This window comes from Aythya ferina, assembly GCF_964211825.1.
Source record: "Aythya ferina genome assembly, chromosome: 6".
In the NCBI taxonomy this organism is placed as follows: Eukaryota; Metazoa; Chordata; class Aves; order Anseriformes; family Anatidae; genus Aythya; species Aythya ferina.
Genome location: NC_140303.1, coordinates 26,315,524 through 26,331,894, shown reverse-complemented (window position 1 = coordinate 26,331,894; position 16,371 = coordinate 26,315,524). Strand labels below are relative to the sequence as shown.

Here is a 16,371-nt window from a genome sequence, read left to right as displayed (position 1 = left end):
ATACTTTTGGGCAGGAACTGTTCTCCATGATGTGTTGGTGCAGTTCTACTGCTGACTTGACCCCAAAAGACAGCTGCAGTCAGGACAGGATGCAGATTTAAGATGGATGGAGAGGGCCATCAGCACAGCTACTGTTTCCAATGACTGACACACACATTTTGTACCAGCTGGTGGTGGCAAAGGGGTGGAAACACATCTTCTTAATGTACACTTGCTAATATAAATTAATTATTATAATAATGAAGTCAAAGCATGATAATCTGTTCTCTCCAGCCCATCTTTCATTCTGCTTTTGCTTTGGAAGCAGGTAGAAAAATATGTTTCTTTCTTTCCCTTTGTGCAGTTAATTTGCCGTTTTTGTTTTGTGATTGTTCCTAATGTTTTATTGACTTCTGACTGTGTCTTGTCATGTGTTCAAAGCTGTATTAGCATGGTAGAGCCTAAGAGTTATTGAACCAATATAATGGATAAGTCATTCCAACTGTAGAGCTGGATTTTGCAGGAAAAGGTCATGGAAAGCCTGGGTTTACTTATAGGCTGAAAACATTGACTAGGTCTGTCCTTTTATCAGCAAACCTAGAATGAAAGTAAGAGAAGGTGCTGGTGGGTACATTTGTGCTGGAGAGCAGGGACACTGAGCATAAGATGTGCATGCAGGTTGTATTACTGGATGGGGAAAAATAGAAAAACGGATTTTAAATGGGTTATGAAAACTGCTGCAGCCAAAGTGAAATCTCACCTGCAGTAGGAGATGTGGGTGAAAGGAGGAACTCTCCTTGCCTCTCATCTTCAACTTACTGAAGGTAATCAATGTCTTTTTGTTGGCTTGGCTGGGTTTGGATTGGGGTCTGCTGCTCAGTACTGTGCTCAAGATCCTAATAGGAAACCTCAAGCTGCAATAGATCAAGTCTGTAATTGACGCATAATTTCACTGCCTTTAGGAGACCTCTCAGACGAGCTTTGTGGACTATTACCAGCTCTTCGCATGGGGCAGTTTCCTCCTGCCTGAAATTGCAAGTCTTTGCAGAGCGTGCTGGTTGGTGAAACTGGAATGGGGGGAGACACCAACCAATAAAATCCCTTTATAAGAAGAGAAGATACGTGCGGGAAAAAGATTTTATATTGCATTCTGTGAAGTTAAAGAATCATTCCTGAAATAATAGCTCTTTAGTCAGCTGTGTCGAAAAAAATAAAAAAAGTAAACATTGTCAGGTATGTGACTCTTTCTTTTACAACCTGGCAGTGGGCTGGGAAGAGGGGTCTTAATTTTTTTCCCTGTGTTTTAGGGATGAGTTAGTGGGATGGTCATTTGACTCCAGTTGATGGGCATCTATAGAGCAGCAGCTTGCACCCTCTGGAGATCAGTCAGATCTCATTAACCTGTAGCTAGGTATTTGTGCCACTCTTAGCTCCCCCTTAGTGAAAAGTAGCCAACTTATCAAGTCTAGGTGATAATCGTGTTAGAAATATTTTAGCCCTTTCAATTAAAAAAAAAAAAAAAAAAAAAAAAAAAAAAAAAAAAAAAAGAAAGCATGTTTGGGATGAAGAACATATTTTGGTAATTATGTCATCCAGTCTCACAGTCTAATAGGATATGTGAGATGAGGTTAAACGTGTATCCTCTGTCTTTGAAGGCTGTCTGGTGGCATTGTGTACCTTTACCTTCTGTTGAGTACCACTGCAGTAAATTTAAGAGGAGTGCTTGCCCAAGAAGACATCCAGGCAGTTAATGAGGCTTTAATCCCAGTCATCTCTTTATACGTGTCTTTAGCTGGAATAAAACCAAAAGAAAGCTGCATTTTCAACCTGCTGGTGATCCTTTTTGATTCAACATTACAATAACATTGCAGGTTTTTACCACAAAAACGTCAAGCTTTTTACAACAGTAAGTCGTAGGGCTATAAACATTTATGGTAGCATGCCAAGGAGATTTGGGCAGAAGGGGACATACTGGCCTTAGAGTGAAATGACTGAAAAAATGAGTAGGCTAACATTAGATTAAACAGAGGCAGGCAATAATATAATTGGCATTTATATATTGAAACTAAAAATAGGAAGATAAAAAAAAAAAAACATGGCTAGGAAGCTTTTAGAAATCAGGGAGGTAATTTGCTTTGCAAAATAATTCCCAGCCCCTTGCATTCAGCAATTAACACAACAGCGGGCTGGTGAATTTAGCAGCAGCGGGGCTGGGGTTCAGTGAGCTCTGCTCTCTTCCCTGCATTCCCAGGGGATGCTGAGCCCCCTCTGTCCCCCAGCATCTGGGGGCTCCTGGTCCCATCCGAGGGCAGCGTTACAAGTGGTCATGCTCCACCGTTGGGGCTGGATGAGGGGGAAAAGGGCAGGTGGAGAGGCAGAAGATGGTGCGCCTATGGCATGACTCAGCCATCCGTAAAATGATTTCCATTAATGTTTAATGTGTGTCAAACATGTCAGCGTACCTAAGAGAGGCAGATGAATTATTTAGCCCCGTGAGTGCCTTGCCCTCTCCTTCCTGCTGGTGTATGTAAAGCATTTGCCCTGGTTTTGTTTAGGTTTTGGATGCGGCTGGGGAAGTTAAGCCAATGGCTGTTATACCTCGTGGGTCCCTCAGAGGAGCTGCTGCGGCCACCCTGTACTTTGGTGCTTTGTTAGAGTGAGGCAGCCTGTGAGGGGGATACGTACTGTCATCATTTAGAGGTTAGCTTGAGGAACAGTAGGTTCTGGGAAACTGTAATGCGGACAATGGGTGCCAGGGGAGCCCCTGCTCCCCAGGTTGCTGCTTTTGGAGTAGCCCAGCAGGAGAGCAGAGCTCATGAGCATCCCCTGTGCCACTGTGGGATCTGCTGCATTGGCTGCTGGCTGGCAGCTTCATTTATCCCCTCTGTGCCAGCACAACTGGAGATGCACAGCCAGAGACAACATCTTGATTTATCCCTAAGGAAAATTCTCCTGCAGGTCTCTGCTTTTTTTTTTTTTTAATTATTTTATTTTATTTTATTTTATTTTATTTTATTTTATTTTATTTTATTTTATTTTATTTTATTTTATTTTATTTTATTTTATTTTATTTTAATTGGCTTTGCAGAATGACACTGTAGTTGCATGCTGAAATCCTAAGCTCTAGCAGAAAGAAAGAAATACCAAAGGGGACGAGCAAAGGAAGACATGTATCTGATCAGATGGGATTTGAAGTGAAGTGAGGTGAGACGGAGGGAAAAGAAATCCTAATTAATAGTGAGGTGTTAGTTTGTGAATGCTGGATGAGCCACAATCACATATGACCAGTTTAAAATCCCCCCTGACACTCACACAAGACACAACTGTCTCTCCAGGGCAGGGATCCTGCTGAAGGCAACGGGAACTTTGTCAGCCTGTGCATGCATTAGGACAGGGTACACTGAACCCTGCCAGAAAAACTTCAGAAAGTGCTCTGCATTCAGAGAGAAAATGTACAGATTGTTTTTAAACACATGGGCAAATGTATTTGGTTAGATCATTTGTTGTGTTTTTGTTGTTGGTGGTTGTTTGTTTTTTATTTTTTAGGGGAGTCACAGGCCTTGGGACAAGGATCTCAACTGGCTTCTAATTAAAGTTGCTTTCTTACTGTCTGGCATGAAATCCCCCTGAGAGGCAGATGTTTGCAAAGCACACTTGAGGCACTGGCATATGGTCCCTTTGTATGGCTGGCGTTTCAGCAAAGTGCCTCCTGAATGTTGTTTATAATTAGATATTTTATTTTATTTTTTGTCCCAGATAAATTTCTGGTGCCTGGGGACCTCCAGGACCTGAGCAGGGCTTTTGCAGGGACAGATTACAAGTTACAGGTGCTGGCTGATGCCCTGCTGCTGCTTTTTGGAAAAAGCCAGTAAACTAAACAAGTGCTGGCTAAAGGAAATTATTCTACCTACCAGAATTTAATAGAGGATGAGCCCCTGTGTACCCAGCCTCTCAGATTTCACAGAAGACTTGCATCCTTCCTGCAGGAATCCATCAGCAGGTTTAAACTTTTTATAGGATTATAAAATTCTGAGGAATGTTTCCATAAGGAATCTGATTGTAATCGAGAGGGAAGTGAAATGAAAAGAAAATATTCATGCACACTAGCCTGGGTAGAAACCATGTCCATGCTTGAAATTCTACTTCAGGTTACAAATGGCCCATAGCTCTTTATTAACGCTGTAAAAGGCTGTTGCATGTGGGTGGTTACTGAAGCATACCGCAACCTACAGAAAGATACTCAATGTCTTGAAGCTCAAGGTGCTAAATGTGATTATTTCCCTCTTGGGTAGCAGATCTGCCCCTTGCACACTTAAGAAATAAAACACAGGATTTTGTGACATAATTTTTTCCAGTTCTCTTAACATCTCCCTTTCCTCCCCAGAAAGTTGTGTTCACCAGGGCAAGTATTTCCTACTGTCACTGCCACATTTTGCCTATTTATAAAAGCAGATTGCAGCAGTTCCCTGTCTCAGAAAGGTTTTTTGAGACAAAATTAATTCACATTTTTAAGATACGTTTGAGGTCTGTGGACCTGACTGTACTTTACTAATGTGGGCAGTCATTATCCCCCTTCCACAGCCAGGAAAACCAAGATCTAGCACAGTTAAAACAGCCTGTTCAGGATCACAAAGCAGTTCAGGAGCAGAACCACAGAAAGAGCCAAGTCTTTTGACTAGCAGTCAGATGTGCTATCCACAGGGCTACCTATAATGTCTAATTATTTTTCTAAGGGTAGGAACTGAAAGATCTCAGCCTGGTTCCAAGTACTGATGAAAATAAAAAGGAAATGCATAAAAGATTGACTCACACTCATTGCGTTCTCTTAGCATCCCTGTTAATGTTTGCTTCAAATGAAATGAATAAAATACCCCCTGGATGGAGATGAAGCTCAGCCTTTGCCACAGATTGTGTGTTAATTTGGTATCCTTCTGATGCTTTGACTAGTTTTGTGCCGTGTATGAGAAGGCAAAGCCTGAGTGTTGGCTTAAGTGGGATGCACAGGGTGCAGTGTTTTAGGTTTCAGATGCTAAATTCAGCTTATTAGAGACCACATGTGCACAGAGGCTAATGAATTTGCATGTTTGCTGCAAGGGGCTGTACCTTTGTTGAAGCCTTGCCTATTCTTTGGCCTGCTTTCAAGCTGAGGCTACTGTTTAAATGTGTGGACATTCAAAGGCTGTGCTGGGAGGATCGGTGCTGCCAAGTACCTCGTGGAAGGAATAACAATCTCAGCAATTAGCGAGCTCCCTGAACCCCAGCCCTGCTTTTTGCAGCATTGTAGGCAAGGGAGGGAAGGGGGCTGTGTTCACAGAGGCTGTCCCTTTGGGAGCATTCAAGCAGTGGGAAATCAGAGGGACCGACTGCCCCATGTAGAGGGGACAGAAAAGCTGCTGGACCTCTGACAAGCACTGGCAAAACTTGGCAGCGGAGGAAGGAAGCTCTTAGCATCACTGCCCAATAGCCGTGACCAGAAGGGTGTTCCAGCGAGCAGTGGTGGTGTATAATTAATAGATGGGAGGACAAAATAAGGAAGTGTGGAGAAAATAGTGTTGGTCTTGGACCGAGGCTAAGCATTACATATAAAAACAGCATTCATCTTTTCATTTTAGAATAAATGCAACAATGTAGTGAATATAACTTTTGTCTCAGCTGGGATAACATCTTTGGCTTGTGGTGCAGTGGTGTGAGTCTTCTGTGCAGCCTGTCTGTTTGGTTTCCATGGCTCTTGCAACTTTTCAGGAGGTCACCTGGAAAGCGAGGCTAAGGCATAGGTCTGTGTGTCCGTCTGCACACTACATCTGATGGCATAAAGACATTTACCCTGTACAAGGCTAACAGGAGTGCTGGAGATCAGATTCAAAGCAGATTTATGGTTGGATCCTCTGTCAGGTAGCTGTTAGGCACTTTCCATCCATATTTGTCTATAATCCTGTGTTTATATACACTCACACATGCAGAAATAAATAGACATTTCAGCATAAGCTTCGATGCTGCGTGGGTCTCCAGTTGTATAGCGGGAGAGCCATCGTGTCTATGAAGGTCCTGGGGATTATTTGCATTTCCATCGCAGAGCTGAAAGCCAGCTCCAGCCCTTGCTCTGCATGGGGTGAGGAACACAGCCAACGCCAGCTGTGCTTCCTCGGAAAATACCCGCAATGTCCCCGTCAGTGCTTGCTGAGGCCATCCCCAGCTCAAGGGGCACTGTCCTCACCCCCTGCCTATGGTGCCTGGCAGCCCAACCTGCCTCACTCACCCTGGCCCTGCCATACTCTGACCTGCAGGCCCAGCACTGTATGTGCTTCCTGTGAGGTCATTTTATCACTGTCTATCAGTTAATAATGAGAATAATATCCTTTGTTGGTGAAGTTTCTGACTTGGTTTATAACTGCAGCCTGCAGCGGGGAAGGCTAGCAGGAGAGCCTCACATGGCCCCTGGGGAGTTCAGGGCACCAAAACGCCCTTTCTTTGCATCAGGGATCAGCCTGTCATCCGCAGAGGAGCGACAGGCAGATGCAGAGTGTCCAGGCCCATTTATCTCTGCCAGATGGTGCTAAAATGCAAGTCCGGAGCACATGTTGCTTCTATTCAACAAAATGCTCGTGCCATGCTGTGGCCTTTCTGCCTGCAAACCAATGAGCCTCTACCAGGGAAATCCCAGTGGCAAAGCCCCCGCCAGCCCTCGGCTAAGCCCCTCTGTGCGCCCTGTGGAGCTCGGAGAAATCCAGCCAGGAAGGCTCGCAGCCCTGTGGAGATGGACAATAGCATGCAAGAAGTGAAGGAAAAGGTTAAAGATAGCCTATCCCAGACAAGAAAAGTAAATATTTGAGGGAGAAAAGCAGAAAGAAAGAATAGCAGAGAGAGAAAGGCAGGAGGAGGAAGCAAAAAGTATTAAGACGAGAGAAAGGAGGATGATATTCTTCCAGAAAACAAAGGGATGGTTGTGTGAGGAAAGCACTGGGGAAGCGCTGGGGAAATGAGGGCTCAGCTCTGCACAAACTTTCTGTCTGACACTGGACAAGTCAATTTTCTCTGTCTCAGTTTGCAAAGGCTACAATGGGAATAATAATGTCTCCTTTGTTCTCCCTCTCTCTGCTCACATCAGACATCCCTTCTGTTTGCACATTGTAGAAAGGCAAGATGCTACTGTACTGTAAACACAAATAAAATCCACTGAGGCTTTGGGAGGGGGGAGGTAAATAGGCTGTGATAAACTTAGGAGATAACTGCTCTGAAAAACTGAGGGGAAAAAAAGTAAGAAATATGGAAGAGGCCTTTACTCAGGCAAGAAGAAATGAACAATATGGACCAGATTAATCCTACTGTTGCCTCCTGGACTCCAGTGGAGTTCCTCAAGGGATGGGTTCAGCTGAAGGAGTTCAGTTTTGTTTGGTTAAAGAAACTTCATGCCAAAGTTTTTAAATAGTCAAATCTGTTCTGAGAACTATGAGAATGTGGGCTGAATTTCATGAAACATTGCATGGGACTTGGGATGAACTACTCCCGCTGAAGACATCAGGAGCCAAGTGATTAAGCCCCATGCAGTGCTCTGACAGGAGGCCTTCTTCTTGCCTACGCATACTTTTTTCAGTATAGAAAGTATTTCCATATTTCCAGCAGCTGATCTTTATTTGAAGCCAAGAGCACACTGCTTTTTTCAGATTGGAGCTAGAGCTTTTCTAGGAAAAGCCACTCTGGAGCAGACCACGGGTTGGTCCATCTAACCCAAGACAGCGTCTCCAACAGAGGCCACTGACCTCTTCTTAGAGAACGAAATCCTAAAGCCTGCAGGGCTCCCTCCAGGCATAATTTATATTTCACTCCAATAGCTAGAGTCTGGCTTTCACTCCAAAGTCTGGAGGCTTATATTCTTTCCAAAACTCTTGTTTATTTTATTAATCTTTACAGTTCCCTGGAGATGTTTGCAGCTTGCAGATCTCTAAGCCTTTGGGAAAGCCTCTTGTGCTGCTGACCTCCACGTCCTATAGCAGCAAGTTCCCCAGGCCAAATGGGGCATTAGTGTGGGGAAGAAAACCCAACCCAAACCCAAACCAAAACAAATTTCCTCTTATCAGTTTCAAGTTTGCTGCCTTTAATGTGGAAATGTGCTTTAAGTTTCCCATCTCACCCAGCTGGCTTCTCATTACAGCATCTCACCTAAAACTGTGAGCTGCTTCTGCTGCACAGGGAATCCCTGCTAGGAGACGGGCTGTGCATTTACAGCGTTGATCTGCCCTGAAAAGTGACTCAGCCATGCTGAGCATCCAGTTTTTAAAATTTTCAGTGTTTCCAAGTTTCCAAGAATACATTATTCGGTCTGCTGCTCCTGCAGGCATGGTATGTTTTCTTCTTGTGTGCCTGGAGTAACAAAGGTTTGTGGATAACCAGAGCATCCCCACCATGTGGATAACATGCTAAGCCAAGGTGTGGCAAAGGAGTGAGGTGCTGCAGGGTGACTGGGATGTGGCACCGTGCTCTCTGCACCTCTGATTCTCTTTTGGTAAAGAGGCACTCGCAATGCTGACACTTCTTTGCAAAGCATGGTGAGACTTGCAGGTAGAAGAGCAAGAGGGGCACTGTTGTGTCGATGGCTTATGATGGCTTATGGCGATGGTGAACCAGCAAACCAGTGCCCAAATGCTCAGAGTTCAGCCTGCCCTTCCCTCATCCATCTGTCCTTCCCTGTTCATCTGCTGCAGAGGGGCTCGAGTCATACAAGGGTAGGGGGGAGTGTGGGGCAGAGTACAAAGCGTGGCCTTCATCATCGACTAGGAAGGCACTGCCTACACAGTTGTATAACTGGGGCTCTGCAACAAAATGAGATGGTGCTATGCAGACATGGCTTCAGATCCAGCATGCAAATAAACAAAACAAATGTATTAGAAACAGCTGGGGGTTAGGATGAAAATGAGCATTATTAGGAGTATGCTTATAATAACTCATGAACTGGGGAATGCATCATTGCTGCTTGGGGCCCTCCTGGAGACAGATTTGCCGTTGCTTTTGGAGCCCTTATTACAGCCATTGTTTTTCCTGTTCAGGCATCCTTTCCCCCAGCCCTTGCTGGAAAACCTGCCAGCCTGCTCCGAGATGGAGCTGCTGGTGTGTGGCATTTGGCATGAGCTGCAGTGAGCTCTGCACGCTGCGGTCACGGCCCGGTCTGCAGGTCATGAACTGCTGCTCAGGTGAGCATGCACCTCACCTAGAGCAGGGACCTTGCTTTAAGCACTACTCTGTCTTTAGGAGTTTCATCCCTCATCCTGAGGGAAGATTTGCAGTTTTGGGGAGCTTTTGTGGATTTTCTGGCTGGAGAACAGGGTCACAGCTTTCCAGTTCTTTCATCATTTTGGAGTGTGACCAATCTGTCCCGGGGAATACTGAGAATGTTGAAAACACCTTCTGGCAGCACTGTCCCCGTTCATGTCCTTCCTTGCCTCTCCTGCACACAGCCAGGACATCGGAGCTGTTAGCAGCAGGTCCCCCTGCCTTTAGCCTGCCCTGCTGCAGCTCAGGAGGTGACTGTCTTTAAAAGTCAGATATCTTTCCCCTGGGCTCCAGGTGCATTGCCTCCGGGAGATGCACTGAGGTAGGAGAGTGTTTCAAGTTGTCCTTGAGCCCTCGGTGTAGCAGTCTACAAATGCTTCTTGCTGAGAAGTCTTTATTATATATTTCACATAGCCACTGATTTTTTTTTAATTTTTTTGTAATGTGTTCACTATGACTTCAGTTATGTAATGTCTACTGCATAGTTAAGTGCCTAAGAATTGAGTTCGCTGTTTCCCCAATGAATTTAACATGCATTGGCCAAAACTCAGCTTGCATTGACACTTGCTGATCTTGCAGCTGGGGGAATTTGGCCCAGAACTCTGGTTCAGTGTCTTTGAGCCCTCATGATATGTCTAGCACATTGGCTGTTCTGGTTTGCTTCACGGTTGGATGAGATGCATACATACAAATCTGCTTAAATTCCAAAATATTACCTTTGGCTGAACGGTTCCTGTCTTTGATGTGAGAGCTAGCCAAAGCCCAGGATCTGTGGGGTTATTCTCATAAAAAGGACAAGTTAATAGCAAAGACTCATGTCTTTAATTCAGAGTGCATGAAGCCCTTCTTACTTGAACACAGAAAGAATTCGGCAACCAGAACTAAATTCCTCAGTGCTTTTCTGACACAAAGGGCTCTTTAGGGATCTCTCAGGACTGTCCTCCAGTGCCTGTTGAAATTGCAGTTACACTGGTTTCTGCTCCTTTTTATATCTCCCTCCAATTTATTAACCTTTCAGAACTTCTGAAGGATGAAGTGGGATGAGTTGATACTCTCTATTTTCTTTTCACAAGCATGTCTCTGTTGATGCTAATGATATTCATTTATCAGCCATAAGGGCCTGGCTCTTGGTGCCTTTATGTAATTTATAGACTTCCTCCAGTCTGAGTGAGAAACATGGATTGTTGGTGAAGTCTGAAGCCAGGACATTGTATCTTCTAATGTGGCTTTCCTGTCTTCATCTCTTTTGCAGGTTCATTCCGAAATGATGGCTTAAAAGCTGCTGATGTCCTTCCTATACTAAAGGAGAAAGTGGCCTTTGTGTCAGGTAAGCACATCCCTCCTGGTTCCTCCAGCCCAGCATGAGCTCTGCCTGTCACCCGCTGGTCCTTACAGTGCTGTGCAGGCACAAGGGACCAGTTTCATGTTTGGACTTTGTGGTACTTAGCGTACTTACACTGGCTCTTTTGCCAAGAAAAGGGCCATTTGTAGACCAGGGCCACCCGATAATACTCAGAGAGTTGGAAACTGGCCCATGGTGATTTTCTTCCTATTCTGAGAAATGGGTAAATAGGCAGCAGAGGTGGGAAGGAATGTCAGCTCCAGGTCAGACCTGGGCTGTGTCAGGATCCAGGATGGTTCAGGTCAGTGAATATCACTCAGTCCTGTCTGTAGGAAGCACTTGGTCCTGTAAATCACTGGTATTTGGTTTGCAATCCCAATCAATCTGCACTTAAAAGTGCCACTGCTACATTTTCATAACTCCGATGCTCAAAGATCTTCTGTCATCCCGTGCAAAAATTTACAGCCTTCATTCAGGGGATGAATCTCAAGGACATGGGGATGAATGAGGGCTAGACAGTATGGAAAATGCTTTGAGAATGGCTTAGGTTATATTGTTTCTGGGGTGAATTACAACTTGTCAGGCAGGGAGATGGGTGGGGAGAGAATGTCTGAAGCGATCATAATCTTGCATGAAGTCATACAAATCAGCAGTACGAAAAGAGGGTACTTCCACTGTTGGTGTTTCTGATGACTGTAAGCCATTTGCGCTGCTTTGGGTGACCTTGCCTGATGCAACAAGAAGACCAGTATCAAGCAGCCAGCCTGCTCGGCCCATTGTCTGCAGTCTTAGCTCTTTGTTTCCTTCATCTCCACAGTGCTGCTGAGTGCAGAAGGCAGGAGAGCAGCAGTGAGGCCATGAGGTGCCTGGGCCTTCCTCCTCCGCTCCCTGCTGGCTGCCAAGCGGGGCCAGGGGATGCCTGGCGAGGAGGAGAACCCTTCCCTTGGACTAGCAGCTGGTGCAAGCTGCCCTCCCACTTAGCATCACTGAAATGGCACAGGAACCAGCAAGGGCTTGGGCAGACAATATGTGGCTCTATAAGCCCTCAAGTTTTTTTACCGATGATATGAAAATCCAGGACTCGGGAAGTTTGTGAGACACCAAATGTACCTCATGACCCACCCGACTCTCCCAGCAATTCTCACTCGCACCACTATTTGCCTCACACTGGTGTCTCATTCTGAGTGTCACGAAATATTTTATGTCCTTTTTGTCTTTCACTGCTCTGAAGAGGGGAACATAGTCATAAAAAGGCACGGTACTTGCAGACTTGTTGGTGACATGAAGCTGAACCGGGTGCTCTGGGGAAGCAAAAGGCAGGAATTTATACAGGGACTGTACTGGAATTTAGTTCTTGGCTCCTGCTGTTGCTTCACATGGAAATGACCACAGGATCATTTGGTAATGCATGGAATATTTAATAACAACAACTTGTCTGGGATGTTTATATAGCACCTTTCCTTACTGTACCTGGGTTCAGCTTGCAGCCAGAGGGTCTCACACAAAATCATCAGCTCCTGTTGATGCTGTCCCGGGCCAAGCTTGCCTTGGGGGGGTTGAACAAGTGAGAGGTGCCAGCGCACCCCCAGGGGTTTCTCACCACAGTCTGCTGCAGGCAGGAGATGGTTTGTTACTTTTAGACCCACCACCCTCCAGACTCATCTCTGCTCAAAATGTTCCTGTTCCTAACCCAGCTCACTAGGTAGCAGTCCCAGGATTTCCACCTTCTTTCCGAGGTCTCCAAATGCAATGGCTATGGGAACAAGTGTCTGAGCCTTTGTAGATAAAATGTGCTGAGGCTCTGGTGCCTTATTAAAATAGCCCCAGCATCACCCTCCAGCCCAGAGTTTAGGAACTGCTCCGACTTTCCCTGGGTTGATGTAATAAAGCAGATGAAGAAAAGGATTTGACAGCTTCAAGTGATGGCTAGGTTCTTTTTAATTAAAATGGAGTAACTTCCTAGAGTGTGCTCTGAGCACAGAAAAGAAAGTGTTTGCCAGAAAAAGAAAAAACAAATTGCTGAACTTTGTGAGGATATATATATATATATTCGAGTTCGAGATGCAGTTAACACTGAGTCTGTGAGCACATTGCATTTGCAATCAGGCTTCCTTGAGGAAAAGGAGAGTTTTATTGAGTCTTGTTGGAGTTTATACTACAGTTAATTTTAACGGTAACAGTACAGTAGGGATGTCGAGTGGGTTCATCTTGTCCTTACACCGGCAGAATTTATCAGCACACAAAGTAAATCTGTTGAACATCTCAGTTACACACTTTTTCCTTTTCTCATCTGTTCCAGCTACACCACCTTGTCTTTTCAACCAGTCTTTGACAGGACGGCTGCAAGAACAAATAAGCTCCTTGTGGAAGGGGCTGTGCTGTTCTGTGTTTCAGTGCCGTGGATGCTCCACACCTCGACCACATAGAGCAGTGGGGAGAACGGGCTGGACACCAGCTACTGCCTGCCCACACTGCTGTGCAATCTCAGAGGCACACTCAGGCTTTCAGAAGTGCACTTAATTTCAGAGTTGCAACACAGCTGTAGCTAGCTGGGCATGGATTCACCCAGCCTGAACGCCGCCTGGGGCTTCGTGCCTGGCACTTCCTGTGGTTTTATTCCTGGAACTGCTTCTTGATTTCTTCCAGTGACCTTGTTTCTAAGCTGGACTGAACCCAAGCAAGGTTCATATATGTGTGTATCTAAACAAGATCTGAAAACCCCATGCCATCTCTCATAAGCACGGAGATAGCCTGAGCAGTGGCAGTGCATCCCAGCCATCGCAGCCTGACTGCTCCCATCACTGACCTCGCTGAGGCAGATTCAGCCAGGGCTGGGAGGGAGGCTTTGGCCGCCTGCTTGTTGCCTAAACCCTGATAAAATCTTGGCTTTGCCTGGGTGGTTCACAGTGTTGTTTCCAGCAATGGAAAGGCTTTGGGAACCATTAGAGAGCAAGCTTCAAGCCAAAGGCTGATTTTTATATTCTGAGGAGATGAGCACAGAGGAAAGGAAATAAAGCAGGTTGTAGATTATTTCGGTATTTTTTTTTCGTGAGAGGTGGTGAAAGTGATATTTTGGAAGCTGTGGCTATAGCCTTTCCTGGGAAATGCAGATGCTGCTTTCGAAGGGTTGTTTAACTTGAGATGTCGTTCAGCTGCTTGATTATAGTCATAGGAGATTTTCTATTGATCAGGGCAGTACAGAAAGAAGTGGATGAGGCTCTTGGGAGAGGGAGTGGAGCATGTTGCCACGTTGCCTTCCTGCACATGGAGCTTTTCATACACATGGCTATGAAAAGCTTTTTAGCTGACTAGCACAGTGGGTGTTGCTGAAACCATTTGCCCTTTCCCCATGTCCCACCCAGAAGAGTTTTGCAGGATCCCTCCCAACACTTCCCATTCCTATGGGACTCTTAAGACCCGCGGTGTGTAGGCTCCTGCCAGCCATCCAGGTGCCTTCTGCTCCTCTGCCAAGGCAGGAGTACAGAGGAGGAGTTGGCCAGGTTGCTGAGAGGCTATTCAAGCAAGAGGGAGTCAACAGCAAAAGGTAGAATGGTGTCACAATTTGGTGACAGGAGCACAGCGATGTCTGAGCCTGACTGAGAGCCTGAAGGGAAAGCACAGAGATTTCCCAAAAGGTTTTTCAGAGGAAGAAGCTCAGTGTAAATAGACCAGATGAAACTTTGCAACTAGGTCTCACTAAATGTAGGCTGGCAAGATGAATCCAAAAGGAAGGCTTACAGGTTGTTTGGCTTCTGAGACTGGAATCTGGGAAAAAATTGTTCCAAGGACTGTTAGGGGGGAAGAGATTGACCTTCCCAAAAACTATGGGTCTGAAGTCACCCCAGGTCACTATGTACCAGAGATATGTGGGACCATGTGTGCAGAAGCACGTTTTGCTTTCTGTGCGATGGATGTGCTTCACTCTTTGGAGAAGGGACTGAAATGAGATTCCCAAGGCCCTCCACGTGCTGGAAGAGTTCAGGTCTGGATTTCAGGAGGTCTCCAACATAGATTTGTGGACACTGGAAATTGTATTGGATTGGGAAGAGAACTAACCAAAATATTTAATTTTTGAATGATGTAAACATTTTGTATTTGCACAAAAAGTTTTGATTCCAATTTTAAAAGTTTCTATTATCTTCCTCTGTAATGGAAATTTCAAGTGAAACATCAACAATTCTTCTACATTTTGGTAGAGAAAAGTGGCTTCTTGTTTATACCTTTCCCTGATGTAGTTTGAAATCTATGGGAACTCCAAAAAGAAGAAATATGCTATTAGAAAAATATAACACTGCTTAACTATTGAATTTTCATAGTGGTTTTGGTCCATCGTCCTTTCATCTGGAATTTACTCCTGCATCGATGCATGTTTTTCTTTGAAGAAGAAAAAGGAAGTTTAGACTGCAAAGTTTCCAGGTCTTTTGATGAGGTCTGAGCCTGCTTTTTTGTATTGTTTGGTCTTGTTTTGTTTCTTTTGCCTTGCAAGATTGCTAGATCATTTGTGAGGATACCGAAGAACCTTTACCTATAGTGTCTGTTTAGATATCCTCATCAGGACTCTAAGGTCAGAGCAGAAATCAAAACATTCTCTGGGATATCCAGTGATACTCAGCTAAAGCATTGCTAGGGTGCCAAATCAGTTGCCATGTTTCTCTCCATATGTTTTAACTGTAGCCATGGACTAAATTTAAGAATTTCTGTGGAGAGTGCCTAGTGACTGCCAACACTTACCGTCCTGGCTCTCGGACACCAGCAGCTTGCCAAGATCCACCACCGTCTCCTTCCAGCAAGGAGACTTCTCCTTTGTGTGCTTCCTTAATTAGCAGGTGTGAGAGCAGGGATGCTACCTGTGCTGCCTTGTGGAAACACAAAAAAACAACCCCAAAAAAACAACCCAATAAACATTTTTGTCTGAAAGGACTCAGAAGAACTTGTGGGATGTAAATGAAACTGTGGGTGCCATCCAAGCGCGTTGAGTTCCTGACTGCCTCCTGGAAAAGCCTTCAGAGCCCACGGGTCAGTGGTTCTCTGCATCCAGTCACACGGGTTTAGCTTTTAAATTAATGATAGAGACTTTCAAAATAACAATAAGAGGAAGGAACTGAGACTGTGAAGCAAGATGTTCTGTATACATCCCATCCTGTTCCAGCTCACAAGGCTTTCTAGTCCTTAAAGACACAGTGAGCTCCATACGTATCTCAGCAAAGGTCTCTGCTTCATTTATGCAGGCAGATAAGAGTAGTCCTTGTACAGAAATGTAACCTGGGACCTTATAAATCAATATAAGGTCATTTTGTAGTAGGGTGTGCACTTGCATCCCACTGACAAAACACATCACCTCTGAAAACTTCCTTGTTTCTGCAAAAGCACTTTGCTTCGTAGGCTTACGTTTGTTTTGCTTGTTTAATTGGTTTTCCTAAGGAATCTATTTTAACATACAAGAAGCTCTGAAGTTCACAACTGGACATCTCTGTATTAGCAAATGGTTGTGGGTTTTGTGGTTGCTTTTTTTGTTTTTCATACTTTTTTTTGTAGGAAAATATAGGCTTGATGAAATGGAAATACTTTGCTGGAATGTGCAATTTTAGAAACATTTTTATCTGATGGTGTTTTCCAGCTCTAGGCCAAATTTTTTCTCAGAGCCAAAGGAGAAAAAGACTTCCTAATAGCAATTGTGTAAGTCTGATAGCTTGAACTTTCCCCTGAACTTCCATAAATTTGCAGGAGCCTCTACTTGGCTGTAGCTGTCAAGGACTTCCCTGCTGGGACATGGCAAGCCTGAACAG

General features: G+C 44.8%; 1 protein-coding gene across 3 annotated transcripts in view; it reads left to right on the top strand.

Moving 5' to 3' along the window:
- KALRN (kalirin RhoGEF kinase) overlaps positions 1 to 16,371 on the top strand; it is a 496,625-nt gene that overhangs the window by 147,778 nt on the left and 332,476 nt on the right. For all 3 annotated transcript variants that reach the window (XM_084524614.1, XM_084524615.1, XM_084524616.1), the window contains one exon: positions 10,496 to 10,570. In XM_084524614.1, the coding sequence (XP_084380740.1) occupies positions 10,496 to 10,570 (75 nt within the window). The remainder of the gene's footprint in view (positions 1 to 10,495; positions 10,571 to 16,371) is intronic.